Source organism: Puma concolor, chromosome E4 (genome assembly GCF_028749965.1).
Source record: "Puma concolor isolate L17-30 chromosome E4, mPumCon1.1.hap2, whole genome shotgun sequence".
In the NCBI taxonomy this organism is placed as follows: Eukaryota; Metazoa; Chordata; class Mammalia; order Carnivora; family Felidae; genus Puma; species Puma concolor.
The window spans coordinates 55,924,998-55,940,431 of NC_141683.1; the positions used below are offsets into that span (position 1 = coordinate 55,924,998).

General features: G+C 37.8%; 1 protein-coding gene across 7 annotated transcripts in view; it reads right to left on the minus strand.

Moving 5' to 3' along the window:
• DNM3 (dynamin 3) overlaps nt 1–15,434 on the minus strand; it is a 570,520-nt gene that overhangs the window by 156,940 nt on the left and 398,146 nt on the right. For all 7 annotated transcript variants that reach the window (XM_086693434.1, XM_086693431.1, XM_086693435.1 and 4 more), the window contains one exon: nt 4,464–4,573. In XM_086693434.1, the coding sequence (XP_086549560.1) occupies nt 4,464–4,573 (110 nt within the window). The remainder of the gene's footprint in view (nt 1–4,463; nt 4,574–15,434) is intronic.

Genomic DNA, 15,434 nt, shown 5'->3' on the forward strand with positions numbered 1-15,434 from the left:
AAAGAATTAAAATAAAGAATATAACTACTAAGGTAGGCAAGGAGAAAAATAAATTAACCTGAATTTAAAGAAAAAGAAGTCAGGGCACACTTGGGTGGCTCAGTCAGTTAAGTGTCCCACTCTTGATTTTGGCTCAGGTCATGATCTCATGATTTGTGAGTTCAAGCCCTGAGTCATGCTCTGCACTGACAGCACTGGAGCCTGCTTGGGATTCTCTCTCTCTCTCTCTCTCTCTCAAAACAAATAAACTTAAAAAAAAAAAAAAGAAGAAGTCAGGAAAAAAGTGGGGAGGGTGGAAAACAAGTATAGAAAAGGCAGGATAAGAGAAAAACTAAAATAAGATGTTCAAATAAATTCAATGAGTCAGTTATAAAGATATAAATGGACTAAATTCACTAGTTAAAAGAAAAAGATCTTACATGAGATTAAAAACAAACAAATACAGATACATGCTAGTATAAGAGAAGACTTAATAAAAATACAAAATGGTTGATGGCAAAAAGGTAAAAAAGATAAACCAAGCTGGGGTGCTTGGGTGGCTCAGTCAGTTAAACATCTGACTTTGTCTCATGTCATGATCCCATGGTTCGTAAGTTCAAGACATGCAATGCAGAGCCCGCCTGGGATCCTCTGTCCCCACATGCTCTCTCACATGCTCTCCCTCTCTCTCAAAAATGGATGAACATTTTTTTTCAAAAAAATGATAAACCAAGAAAATATTAACTAAAATAAAGGTAGTATAGTTATATTAAGAGTAGACAAAATAAATGTTAAGGCAAATAGCACTGTTAGGAATAAAGAGGGTTGTCACAAAATTATATACATAGTATAATATATACAGTACATATACACAATATATACATATTATATACACACACATATATACATATATAAGTATATATAAAGAGAGGGAGAGAGAGACATCAGGAAGATAACACAATTCTAAACTTGCAAGAACCAATAACATAGATTGGCCTCAAAATACATAAAACAAAAATTGACAGACTAATAAAATAATCAAGCTCATAATCACAAAGTGAGATTTTTAATACCCCTCTGATAAAGTGAGATTCTTTATGGCTTTCTTTTATCTGTCTCCCTGCCAACACCCTTCTCTGGAACATAATCTACAGTGTACCATCTTTTTTGTCTATTTTATTTGCAATGTATTTTAAGTACATAGAAAAGTACCTGGCACATAATGGCTGCCTAATATAAACTTGCTGAGTGTTTTAATTGATATGAAAAAAAGATAGTAACTATAGAGATTGAATAATGTAATTAACAAGCATAATCCAGTAGACTCTCATGGAACCCCACACTCCCAAATCAATACATTCTTCTCAAGTATACATGGAATATTTATGAAAATTCACCAAGTGCTAACTGTATTCTCTGACCACAATACAATTAAGTTAGAAATCAATAACGGCAAACCAATAAAAGTCCATGCACTATAAACTGTAAACATACTTCTAAATGATTCAGAGAAGAAATCATGAAGAAGAAACAGAAGATTGAAGAAAACAGAACTTAATGATAATAAAAAATATTATACCTCAAAATCTGTGGTAAGCAGCTAAAGACTACCTAGAGGAAGATCTATAGATTTACATACATATATAAGAAAAAGAAAGGACAAAAATTGATGAGCTACACATCTAAATTAAGAAGTTAGGAAAAAATACTACAAAATAAACATAAATACAAGGAAGAAAATATTGAAGAAAGGAGCAGAGAATATAGAAATCTCTGTGTATAGAAAAAAATCTATGTGTATAGAAAAAATATACACAATAAAGGATCAAAAGAGTCAAAAGCTGCTTCTTTGAAAAAGTAAAAGTCTGGCGAGAATGATCATGTTAAAAAAGACTTAATATTAAAAATAAAAAGGGGTCAAATTTCAGATACAGCAGAAATTTGAAAAAATAGAACCTTAAGAAATACTTGAGGCTAATGGACTGAAAAATGAACAGAATGGATGATTTCCTAGGAAAAATACAATTTGTCCAAACTGACCCATGATAAAAATAGAAAACCTAACAAACCCATAATTATTAAATACGTTAAATCACTAGTTTAAAGCTTACTTACCAAAACTGTCCACTAGGCCCTGATGATTTTATGGGTGAGTTCTACCACATAATCCATTAACAGTTAATCCCTAGCTTATACAGAATGTTCCTAAGAACAATGAGAACTTCATCCCACTTCAATTATAAAGCTAACACAAACTTGATATGAAACCAGGCGGGGACAGCACAAAAAAGGACATTTACAGGCCAATATCACTTATAACCATAGTTGCAAATGCTAGCAAACAAGCCAGGAGCACATCATAAAGAACACTACTTCGTGATTTAGCTAGTTTAATCTCAGGAGATCAGGATGGTTTAAGTATATTATAAGGCCTATTAGTATATTTCATTACATGAACAGATAAAGAAGAAAATCATACAATCTCTGTAGAGACAGAAAAAGCGCTTGATAAAATTCGACATCCATTCATGATACAAACAGAAACAGAAACCTTAGCGACTAGGAACCCAAGGGGTCTTCTTTACCTGATATCAGTTACCTATCAGAAAGTACTTAATTATAAAATTATAAAATAACTTTCCCTAAAATACGAAACAAACCAAGGACGCCCAATTGTATTCAACATTGTACTGGAGGTCCTGGCCAGTACAAAACTAATTGAAAATAATCAAGATTTCAGGCCATAAGACAACAGCAAATATGCCTGTAGATGGGACATCCTCGTACTCACAGAGGTCTCTGAGAAGTGGCTGAAGAATTCAATACCTTCCAAGAACCCTAGGATTCCAGAATACCCAGAGTTTTAGAGGTCCAGAGTTATCTTATTTTGGTGTCTTTTGTTCCTTTTAAAATATAAGTTGCAGTTCATCTAAAAAACCTACTCTACCATTGTCTGAATTTTTTTTTAAATTTTGTACCAAGCCCTTTTATAACCTGAACTTTCCAGGTTGATGAAGAACTCAAATTGACCTCCTATGTAGTAGTCACACTTCGACCCTGCATCCAGGCAGGAAGGCCGAGCACTTCTGTAAAGATTCCTTCAGGACCTCCCAGCTACCCTCTGCTTTGAGCAAAGTATGTAAACAGTACTGTTTGGCCCTAGTATGAGGACACCCTACTGCTCTCTCCAGGAAATCTTTTTATTCTTTACCATCACAGTGTTTTTTTTTTCATAAGCTACTCTCAAATAATACTAGGTCTTTAAAAACTCCCATCTCAGTATTTGGTAGGGGAGTTATATTTAATTTTCTCTCCCCTTGATCCTTTAAATGACTAGCTCTTGTGGTTTTTCTAGGTATTTTTGTATAATGAGTCACTCTGAGCAACTGACTGGGAATGTAGGAAGAAGACTTCTTTTGCTATTTTAATGTACTGTGTGATTGACCCTGGGACGGTCATTGAACCCAATCAAGGAACTTCATTCATTGCTAAATAAAGATAAAAGGCCTGAAGAGATAGGTTAAAATTAGACCCTGTCACCTAATGACTCAGTCTCTTAATAACTGACTCATAGAAATTAATTAGCGTTTTCCTATAACATTGCCATTTGGAAAAGATCTCCTTGTTATCCTTGTCTCATTGTAGCCCTTTTACATCTCTCTATTCCATCCTCTGTTACCTCTCCATTTGTTTATATTTAATTTTACTGCTTAACTTCAGTGAGTAACCGTGGCACTCCATGATAATCAGCCCCAAATTAAGTTTCGATGTTGTAGGTGAGTGGCAGTAAAAACCAAACAACAATAATAAGACACAAGTGGAAGGAAAAGTGGATTTAGACACAGTAGTCCTACTTCAGTTTTAAGCTTTCTCATATACTAATTTTATGATCTTAAGAAAGTCAGTTAACCTCTCTGAACTACAGTTCTACTTTATGAAATGGTAACCACACTACTCTATCTTTCTACCTTATGAGAAACTGTTTTTAAAAAAAATCAAACAATGAACATGCACAGTGCTTTGAAAAACTGGGAAGTACTACATATCTGTATTTATATTAAGTGAATCATTCTATTCACCAATGCAAAAATGCCCTCCCAAAATATATAAGGTCTTGAGTAATATCCATCCATGCTGGACAGACACTATCAAAAGTTGTAACTGAGTAATTTGCAAGTATGTATGCAATAAATTGAGGACAAGAAAGACTTTAAAATAATAAAATCTACTTTAAGAATGAAAGCAGCATGATTTGGGTGCCTGCTGGAAGAACAGGGAATACTTGAAGATCCTTCTTATTCTAAGTTTTAATCCTGTGAACCCATAACCTATGGTGAAAGCTAAACATACAAAATAAAAGGAAAACCAAAGAGTTAACAAGTTCCCAGGTGGGACCAAAGGAACTCTTGTAAACATGGTCTCTAGGTGACACAGAAATTCAAGTAAAAAAAAATCTGAAGACAGAAGCTGCTTCATTTTCTTACCTTTGTTCTGTATTAAAAAGTGCAAAGATGTGCTTGCTAGACATAAAGCTTTTTTCCACATCCCGAACTTTCAGGTTGTCCAAGGGAAGCATATACTTCTTTTCTTTTTCCTATTGAGAGAGAAAGAGATGGAGAGAGAATTGGCTTTAATAAAAGATCCTGAAGGCTGCCAAGGGCAACTCATCACCTGAGTTGTCCAACATTTGATTACAATATTTTGATACCAGCTACCAAGGAATAAAAGCTATCTGAGAAAAGAGACTCCAATGATTCTCAACACACGGGTTGCAAGGATGAGGGGAGGAAAAGTGTGGAGGAAGGAAGGCCTCAGTGATAGAGAGAACACATGGTCCTCCACCCTTTCTTCCTCATGTGGGTCCCCTTAGATGTTTTAAAATGTTAGTTTGATATTAAGAATTTAGCCATCTGTTAATATTTAGCAAAAATGTTCTGGTCCTAATTCAATGAGAAATGCCAGATGGATTTCATTTCATATTTTATTTGCAGCCTAAGCAGTTTTGATAGCCAGTGCTGGCAGGGACGGGAAGCACAGGACCCCAGTATGAAATACCCCCTATAAACTAGATAAAGCACAGCAAAATATTTCCTTCATTTGGGTCTGGAATAAAATGTGGGTCCAGAAAAAAGTGATTCCATTAAATTGTTGACCTCTTTGAGAAACAAAAGAACCCATTAGAAGTAGACTGATATTAACTAGAATAAATTCTCTTTTAAAATTAACAATTCTTTAGGAAGAAAATGGACATTGGGTGGGGAGGGAGGTCTGCAAATGGGGCCAAACTGGTCTTAGTGAAACATACTGGATGCTAAAGAATTATGAGAAACATTTACATTTAGGGATTGGCCCAGGGGCAATATTATCATATGTATAAATGCCTAATGATCAGTCTAGGAGGAGAGAGCCAAACACTCAGCTGAAGAAACCTAGTCAATATCTATTACCAGGGGTATTCTAGCACAGTCCTTGTTCAACAGTAGCCCTGTGTATGGCCCCAGCCTATATCTCTTGTGCTGGTCCTAAGAAAAAGCAGGACTAGACTCCAGAGGAGGGAAGCATAGAGACTTACTCACAACTTTTAATAAACAACTATTAACTGTATTTCCTGTCGAAAAGTACATGTGCTGTACAAACATGTTTGACATAAGTCTTTTGGTTCCTACAGCACTAGGCTCTGTAGTGTGGAGCAGAACTCTGTGTGTGTGTGTGTGTGTGTGTGTGTGTGTGTATGTCTGTGTGGGTGTGTGTGTGTGTGTGTGCATGCACGTGCTCTCTAGCCAGCTTGTGGTAGCCATGTTGTCTGCAGACCCCACAGAGAGTTATTGCCAGGAGAATCAGCTTTGCCACTCATTACTCTCAAATTAATTAGAGAAAATCTGGGCAGAACACATCAGATTAGTGAGGCAGAGAGAAATAGATGACTAAATCAGTTGAAGGAAGCTCGTTGGAGAACAAAATGGCTGTCCTGGCAGACAATGTCATGTCTTCAAAGAAGATCAAAAAAACATAAAAGAAACTAAATGGAAGTGAGAGAAGCCTAAGAATAAACATGAAAAAGCAAAGCGCTGAAAGAAAATTCCAACATTTCTTGTACAAAAATTAATAATATTTCAGCAAACACAAGTATATTCTAAATAGCGAAATACATAATTTAAGTTACTGAAGTATCATAGTTGAGTCTAACTTCTTTGAAACACTTGTCAGACTATTTTAGGATAGAATTCTAACAGGAAAGATCACAGATTGAATGAAAAGCTATCCAATACATAATCAAATGAAAATGCTTGAAACCCAGGGAACATTTTTTTATTGGATGTTTTTCAATGCCCTAAATTTAAGCAGCTGGACTTTTTTAACGCACCATCCTATTCAACCTTTTGAAATGATGGATTCGCCTTTTAATGGGAAATCTGCATTTCATTGTAAAGAAGGAACACAATGTCCTTGGCGTGTTTTCTATAGAAGTAGGCTCCCTTTCATATTGCGTTCTTTAGCCTATAGTGAAGACCAAAAATCCAACAAAGTTTACGTCAGACATTAAATGCTGGAGAAATACACACATATGCAGACAGGGGAACATGAAAAATGTAGCTTCATTTCCAAAATACTAAGTGTCATTTATCCATGGTTTTTGAGGACATATTGCTAAATTATTTCATAATCAAGAGTTTTAAGACTGACAGAGGGAGATGAAAAAGAAGATTCAGACTGATTTGTTCAATTAAAGTTATAAGTCAAGTGAAGAACTACAACCATGAAAAACTCTCTACCATGGATATTTCTAAAATTCTTGGTGCTCTGGGGAAGAATGATGTTCTGTTAAAAGAACATCTTTAATATGAAGCAGCTAAAACAAACAAGGAATTGAGGGGGAGAAAGAATAAACAGAATTATAATTTCCAAAATACAGTGAGTCTTAGCACTGTGAGTGCCAAAATACAGTGAGTCTTAGCACTTAGCTTAATTGAGACATTTGCTACATAATCTTTGTTAGTTCTATCAAACTGTCTAATAATACACTGTGCAATATGGTAGCCACCAGTTACAGGTCACTGTCGAACACTTTAAATGTAGCTAGTTAAATTGGGATATGCTCTAAGCATTAAATACATGCCAGATTTCAAAGACTTAGTGTGAGAAAAAGAATGTAAATGATCTCATCAATATTTTCTTAATGTTTATTTACTTATTTTGAAAGAGAGAGAGAGAGAGAGAGAGAGAGAGAGAGAGAGAAAGCACACACATGCATCCAGAGGAGGGGCAGAGAGAGAGAATCCCAAGCATTCGATCCCACGAACCATGAGATCATGATCTGAGCCAAAATCAAGAGTCAGATGTTCAGCTGACTAAGCCACCCCAGATGCCCCCTCAGCAATGTTCATACTAGTATATGTTGGGGCGGCTGGCTTAGTTGATAGAACATGGCTGGCTCAGTCGATAGAGCATGCAAATCTTGGTCTCAGGGCTGTAAGTTTAAGCTCCACTTGGGGTGTAGAGACTGCTTAAAAATATATTGATTATATGTTGAAATGATAATATTTTGAATATATTAGGGCAAATAAAATATTATTAAATACAATTTTATCTGTTTATTTTTAGTGTTTTGCATATGGCTGCTAGACTATTTAAAATGATATATGTGGCTAATATTAACTTTCTATTGATGGCATTGAGACCCATATACTTATCATCACTTTCCTTCCTCTCATCCACCCAATTTTTCTCCTCTAACCTTCCTGGTTCTGCCATTAGGTATATTTTTCATTCTCCCCATCACCCAATCTGAAACCTCACTATCATTTCTGACATATTGTTTTCCTTCACCCCCTTTATTACATCAAGACTATGTTGCATTCTGTTTGAAGCATTTGTCAGAGCTCCACTTATATGACATTCCCACCACACTAGTCCAGGTCTCCGACATCTCACAAGCATGTGGTTTTACATGGTCTGCTATCCAGTCCCCTTGCTTTCTAATTCCTCAAATATCACCAATTTTCTAAAACTACTCTGTCTAATTCATTACAGTCCTTCCAAATGCTCACATCTCTCTATCATTTATGGGAGAAAATCCATAAAACTCCTTAACGTGACATTGGTCATTTTTGTCACATGAAACACCTACAAATTGGTCCAATCCTGATTTGTGAATATTTCTTTTACGCTTCCAGAAAAGTCTCCATTTCAACCAAACACACCTTTGTCAACAGTCTTTTCCCAACTTGAGATACCCTTTCAACTTCTCCCTAACACATCAGTTTATTATTTAGAGTCAAGTTCAAGTTCAACGTTCTGTGCAAAAAGTTTTCCAAAGTTTATGACTCTCTCTTTCTCACTCCCCAACCTCTCTCCTTTCAATTCATATAATAGGTATTGTTTATTCTATTCATCTTGGGTTTTTTGTTTCTTTTTTTAAATGTGTACTCATTTTTCAAAGAGAGCATGAGCAGAGGAGCGGCAAGAGACAGGGACAGAGGATCCAAAGCAGGCTCTGAACTGACAGCAGTGAGCGCGCTGTGGGGCTTGAACTCATGAACCATGAGATCATGAACTGAGTCAAAGTTGGACACTCAACTGACTGAGCCACCCAGATGCCCTCTACTCATTTTGAGTTATATGTTATATAAGGTATGCTCATCTTATAAATGCATATTACATAACAAATCTGTGTGAAGGTTATTCATTTGGAATTCGGAACGTTCAATCAATTCTATTGTTCAAGTAGGTTACGTTTGCAAAGAAAAATAAAAAGCAGAAAATGTTTTGCAACATTTGTAAGTAAGATGTAATTTGATACTTTAAACATTTTATCTTAATAGACATTTTTGGAGGAAGCACTTGTAAAATTTTAGAGAAAGGTTTTTCCCATGGAGAGTCAGAGAGAAACTTCTGCAAAAAAAGCTTTAGAAGCTGATGTCACTAATTCAACATATATTTTTTCCTTTTTAAACATGGTAACTTTGCTCTCCTCCATACAAAATGGTTACCAGCACTACTTGTATGGGAGGCATCCGGGAATTCTTTGTTCAAAGAGGGGACATGAGAGACCATGTGTTTTTTCCTTGCAGTAACTTGACAAGTATTAGAAGAAGGAGAAATAAGACAGACCCCCAAAAGGATGCATTAAATATGTGAAAAAGTGTTGTATGAGGTGGAAATAACTGAACTGTGAGCTGTGAGTGGTAAAAGGCAGATGAATTAAGGTAGAAGGAGGTGGTAATTATATGATGGCTACATGATATGTTCACTGGCCTTGAAAGGAAATGAAAGGATCGATGAGGGACAGATGGGGCCAATGATGGGGTTCTAGCTGGCAGAGCACCGCCAATATAACTTGGTTGCTAGAAGGAGCTACAGTGGGTATGAAGAGAAGGTTGGGCATGGGGAGGAATATCTCCTGAGGATGCACAGCATTGCAAAGTCTTTATACACTGGTGGTTTATACGTAGGGAGTTTCATAACTCGGGGAATCTTTGTGTGGCCTTGGGTTGACGAACTACCTTGAATCTTATTTGTACATACATTTTCTCACTAGCAAGGCAACAAAATATTCAAGGATAAGACAATGACTTCTTCATTTGTATGCATTACAGTGCCTAGTAGAGTGTTGGCCATTGAAATTTATACACATATTATAAATACTTGTTGAATTAACTCGAAAATGTCTGATAACCAAAGCCAAATGTTGAGTAAAATACGTGATAGTCACATATATTTGAGAATCAAATAAAAATTCTGTGGGAAAGAAAAAAACCTGTAAAAGATGCTTGACTGATTGGCACTGCTTTTCTTTCCTTCTTTTAATGTTTATTTATTTTGAGAGAGAGAACATGCATGGGTGCAAGCAGGGGAGGGGCAGAGAGAGAGGGAGAGAGAGAATCCTAAGCAGGCTCCGTGCTCTCAGTGCAGAGCCCAACATGGAGCTTGAACTCACGAAGCATAAGATCATGACCTGAGTCAGACGCTTACCTGACTGAGCCACCCAGGTGCCCCAGCACTGCTTTCAATCATTAAATGTTTACAAAGTTTAGATTGATTGCCATGTTTTTTACTCTCTCTGCCTCTGCTTGTATGGCTGCTGTTAGGAATGTTTTCTTCTCTGCAAGAAGGCACATATTCGTGGCCTTGAAATTTACGTCAAGTGCCATCTCTTCCACGAAGCCTACCCTGATTATGGTATGTCATACATGTCTTTTTCTGAGAGCGCCCACATTTTCCATGATTTTTGTCCTAGGCTACATAGGATGCCGTTTCTTATTTATGCTCAGATGCCTCTTCAAATAAGTTGGACACTCCTTGAGGGCAAGGTTTATGTTAAAATTCTTTTGTGTTTACACTTAATAGTAACACACTGCTGCATATACACATGCTGTTTAATACACTTTAGACTTAAGGATGCAGCAGAAACAAAATGCCAACATGATGAAATTCTACAACTATGTTGTCTGTATACTGTTTTGCTACCATGTCTACCTGTCAATTATGTCTACTAATGTCGATACTATTATGTTAAAAATTAAACAGATGTGATATTAAACACTTATTTTTAATGACTGAAAGATTGATTTTGAATGAATTTGCTATAGCATATAAGGTGAAGCTTTACTAACCTAGACCAGGCCAGAAGGTTTACAAACAGGGAAACTAAGGACATTATCCTGGGTTTGGGGGTGGGTACCTGGGCCAAGAAAAATATGATGCTCCCGTAAATTAATGCTAACCTTTCATCCTTTGAGTAACTTACACAAGAGTTATGTAAGCATACATATTCATCATGCTCCTCACCCCCACCTCATTCTCCAAGATGAACGGTACTGCCATTCAGAGTAAATTCAAATTTCTCAACATGCCCACTGCGCCAACCTCAGGACTCCTGCTTTCCAGGAAAATCAATGCATTTTTATTTTCCATACAGAACACATCTAATCATATCTCCTTGGGTTTTTTTTTCTGTACTATTTCTTCCACTAGAAATACCTTTGCCTACTTGCCATTCTGCTTCTCTTCCTCGCAAAATTCCTGCAAAAGATTATTCCACCTAGTTCAGACCTAGTGCACATTTTTTTTCTTAAAGTGTTACAGGTCTCATTTTTTCTGTCTTCTTTTCCTTCTCCATCCCACTTGCAGACTTATTATTTTTAAATCAGTGGGATCCTTAAAAAAAAAAAAATCTGACACCAAAGCTAATTCTATTGGATAGATTAAAAAGTGAAGTTCCTCTGATTAAGGTCAGAGTGGGGCTATGAGAAAACCTGCCCATTAGACTCATCTTCTAGCTCTGATGTCACCTCTATGAATTGCAGTTGAACACCTAAGGACTCTGGTACACAGGCCTGGATCTCCTTGCTCTCCTGGTGTTCCCATAGCTCTGCTCTCACCCCAGTTTGTCTGGAACTCGATGGGCCTCATCTGTCTAAGTCTCCTACACCAAGTAGCTCTATCTAGCTCCCTATGACTTTTTAAAAAGTTTTTTTTTTAATGTTTATTTACTTTTGAGACAATGCGAGAGACAGTACAAGCAGCGGAGGGGCAGACAGAGGGAGACACAGAATCCAAAGCGGACTCCAGGCTCCAAGTTGTCCGCCCAGAGCCCGACCCGGGGCTCGAACTCATGAACCATGAGATCATGACTTGAGCCGAAGTCAGACGCTTAACCGACTGAGCCATTTGGCGCCCCAAGCTCCCTGTGACTTCTAACTCAGTAAACAGATCTCTTAGAACCATGGATATGATTTAGCAAATCCTTCCAGTTCAAACCACTGTCATACCCTTGTCTGACTAACTGGGCACTGTGATGTGCCCAGAAATTCACTCAAGGATACAGTGCTATCCAGCCATCAGAAATCCCTGCTGTGGCCAGACATAGCACTCAGGTGTCTTCAACCATTACCAGAATGTCTCTGCCCCCGGTCTGATCACTTGACAGCACTTGTGTGCTTGGTTTACTTTCCCTCTTATTTTCCAAGAGGAAAAAGTAAGTTTCCTGACTGTTTCACCTAAGTGTGCCTAGACCCTGCCTTTCCAACTACAAGGTAAGTGCCCAGGGAAAGAGCAAACCTGCTACTATTGCCATCATTTCTGTGGTTGTTCATCATTGTGTGTGCCTTGCTCCTCTGCTACTCTGTAACTATTTCCTGACTTCCCTGTCAATGCATCAGCTCTTTGAGGGAAGCAATTGTTTCCTTCTTAGCTTTAGTTGCATAGTTGACATTCATCACACACAGTGTTTAATGAACATATGATTGAGTCCCCTTACGGCCTGGCAGAGTGCTTTACTTAGATTGGGGATTCAGAGATGATGATTGACTTATAAAATAATCAAAATATCAAAGAAAAAAAGAAAAAGCTATAAAAATATTGAAAATACCAGAATACTAGTTCCACATGCTTTTGAAGAGTCTGGTGTTTATTGCTATTAAGACGCTATAACTAGAGAGATGTACACGTATGAAACTCATAATACAAACTACCCATCTTTTCATTTGAGCTCTAATTCCCGGCTTTAATCAGAATTACATTTTGAGTAGTAAACAGCATCTGTGAGCCAGGAGGCTGCTAGTAAAAAGTGCTTCTTTATATTTTTCCCTTGGACACTGAGGAAACTGCCTATGTGTATGTAGACTTTGATGGGCTGTCAGAGTAGGCCCAAGAAAACCCAATGGCTATGCCACTGGCTTCATGGCTGCCCCCTCTGCGCTCACTCAGATCCTTAAAGGGAGCTATATATTGGCATATCCCCATTGGGTAAGAGAAAAATAGTAATGCTCGCCATTACCCAACTGGAGACCCTACTCTTCCTGGCCCCTTCTGTCTCTTCAGAGTCCAATTCAATTTCCACCTCCTCCAGGAAGCCTGCCTGGCCATAAGAGCCCACTGGAGGGCTCCCTCCTCCATTCTCTTGTCATTCCTGGGCAATACCACTTCTTTTTTTCTTTTGCACTTGCTGACATCTTTCTGATATCGTTATTATGTTGCCTTCTTGTTTCTCACTTTGAGATTCACTGTTTGAATGTGCTGGTGACTGCTTTGCTTGAGCAGAGCCAACAGCACCATGGCCCAGCCAGATGAGTGCTCTTTGGACTGCAGCCTCAGCTAAGTGTGACCCCAGAAGCCACGCTGAGCTCCATATCCAGCAGAACACATTTGGTAGATGGAGGAAACATCTACGAATAAGGGCGTGGCCATTACAGGGATTGTGTTAACTTGCTGTTTTGTTTTTTCCTGCCAGGTATTGTATGTATGGTGGTTTACATTTCAGTGGACTGGAAACTTTCCATTTCATTCAAGAAATATGTTCCATGTTAAAAAGCCTTGATTAAAGAGGAGGCAAAAAAGTATATATTGTCCTACAGCTCCAGGTACCTCTAATATCCTCAAATGTGGACTCCCTCTCCTCCCCAAAAAAGGACTTTTGTAATTGTAAAGTGAAAAAACTAAACACTATATCTCAATTTTTAAATATTTAATCTCTATATAAATACTTTTCTCTTTTCCCTCCCCCAAACCCATTTGATAATAGTAAAAGAATAAAATGATATTGATCCACAAGGACAAAGAAAATGAGAAGGGAGAAAACAGTAGACAAGAATTTCCTGAAAGCTTTCAAAGAGAGAAGGCAGACAGAAAAGGATTCATTGACTTAGCATACAGAAAGGAGTTAATTTCCCCAAATTCCTACAGCAGGAGAGAATGGAGGAGAAGCCACACAACTGCATCCTGTCCTGTTCTTTGGAGGCACCTGAAGGGGGTAGTTTGGGGGCTAAGACAGCAGGATCAGATAGTGTGTATACATAAGTACAAAGATCAAATAATGACACAGGGTCACCTCCTTAACGCATAGCAGCCCATTCCTACCCCCAGCAGGAGATCAGAGGCTTTTTCCCTAGAAAGAAAATTATACAAGAGAAGTTTGGGGGCCCAGAGATACGAGCAGGTTGAATAGCAAAAGTGGGACAAAAAGAAGAAAACTTAGTAAAAGTCTTCATATGGAAATGTCCCTCGGCCACTTTCACAGACTTACTCCAGAGGGCTAACAACCAGATGTATTTCTCTGCCCCCACCAAGCAGGATATTGGACTGCTCTTCTCTGGGGAGCTAAATAGTTTCAGAGAAAATGCCCTATATTCTAACCTTTCAATGAAAAGAGAAGCTTGCTACCTGTTCACCTTACAGAGAGGTCCTATATTCAGCAAGCTTCACACATACATAGAGTTTCCAAGTAGCTGAATGGTACAGGCTCTTAATAGATTAGAAATATCACAGCTATTAAGTGGATTCTGAGGATGGGCTATCTCTATGACCAGTCCCAACTCCTTATAATGTTTGAGTTCAGTTCAAAACTCTCTTTCTCTGCCCAATCTTGCTTTTGTAGCTAGGGCTCCAGATGAGATATAGTTTCAGCCAATCCGATGTATTCATATCCATACCAGACTTTGGTTCGGAAGTGAGTCCCATCACTGAGCTGCAGAGGATGTGGCACCTGTTTTCTTGGCCCTGGATCCAGAGGCTAGAATGTGGGGTGGCTTCCTGACTGCAGCCTCCAGTTTGGTGGAGTCAGCAGCTCCCTGGCAACCCCAATTCTAAACTTCAGTTTGGAGAACCAGTCCAGGGAAGCCAGCCTAATTCTGTAATTTTGCCCTCCCAATGGTTCTTCGAGCAATTTATACCCCTCAGTAAATGTTTTCTACTTAAACCAGCTACAGTAGATTCTGTTGTTGACAACTAAGAACTCAGAAAATACAGTAGCTGTATCTGGTCATTATATATTATTGTGTCTCAGAAAAAATGAATAGTCAGTAAAGCAGAACAATAGCATTTCTCAGTAATTCATCATTTTAAAAAATGAACTGCTTATTAGCATGTGTGTGTGTGTGTGTGTGTGAGAGAGAGAGAGAGAGAGAGCAAGCGAGTGAGCGAGTTGGGGGGAGATGGTTTGTGCAGTTATGAATTTCCTGGACTTTGCACTTAAGGAAACAGTCTTTAACCAGAATAAAAAATTTTATACCTAAGAAATTTTAAAAGGGTAGGTAAGAAGGATAGAATTTGAGTGGCTTTGCAAGAAACAAAATAAGGCAACATGTGAATAAAACAGAATGAATTCCAGTGGCATATATGTTCAGAGACTATTAGAAGCTACCACGGTAATAGCAGTGTATTTCATGGGTTAAATTTTCTCTACTAGTAAGCAAAGTACAGGGACTTTGTGTTTTATACTTTCTCAGTTACTAAAGCAGGAAAAAATTTACTCAGCACGGCAAAACATACGGCAAGCACTTTAAAATGAGCATATTTCAAATGTTTAATGGTCTCATTTCCTCATTTCTTTCCGTGTTCCAAGGCAACACAACTTATATTTTTTTAAAAAAGAGAACCTTTCAAGTTTGGAAGAGTGACTGGTTTACTTGAAAAGGTGTGTGATAGGATACAGATTTCTGGTAGTAATATCCCTCAAC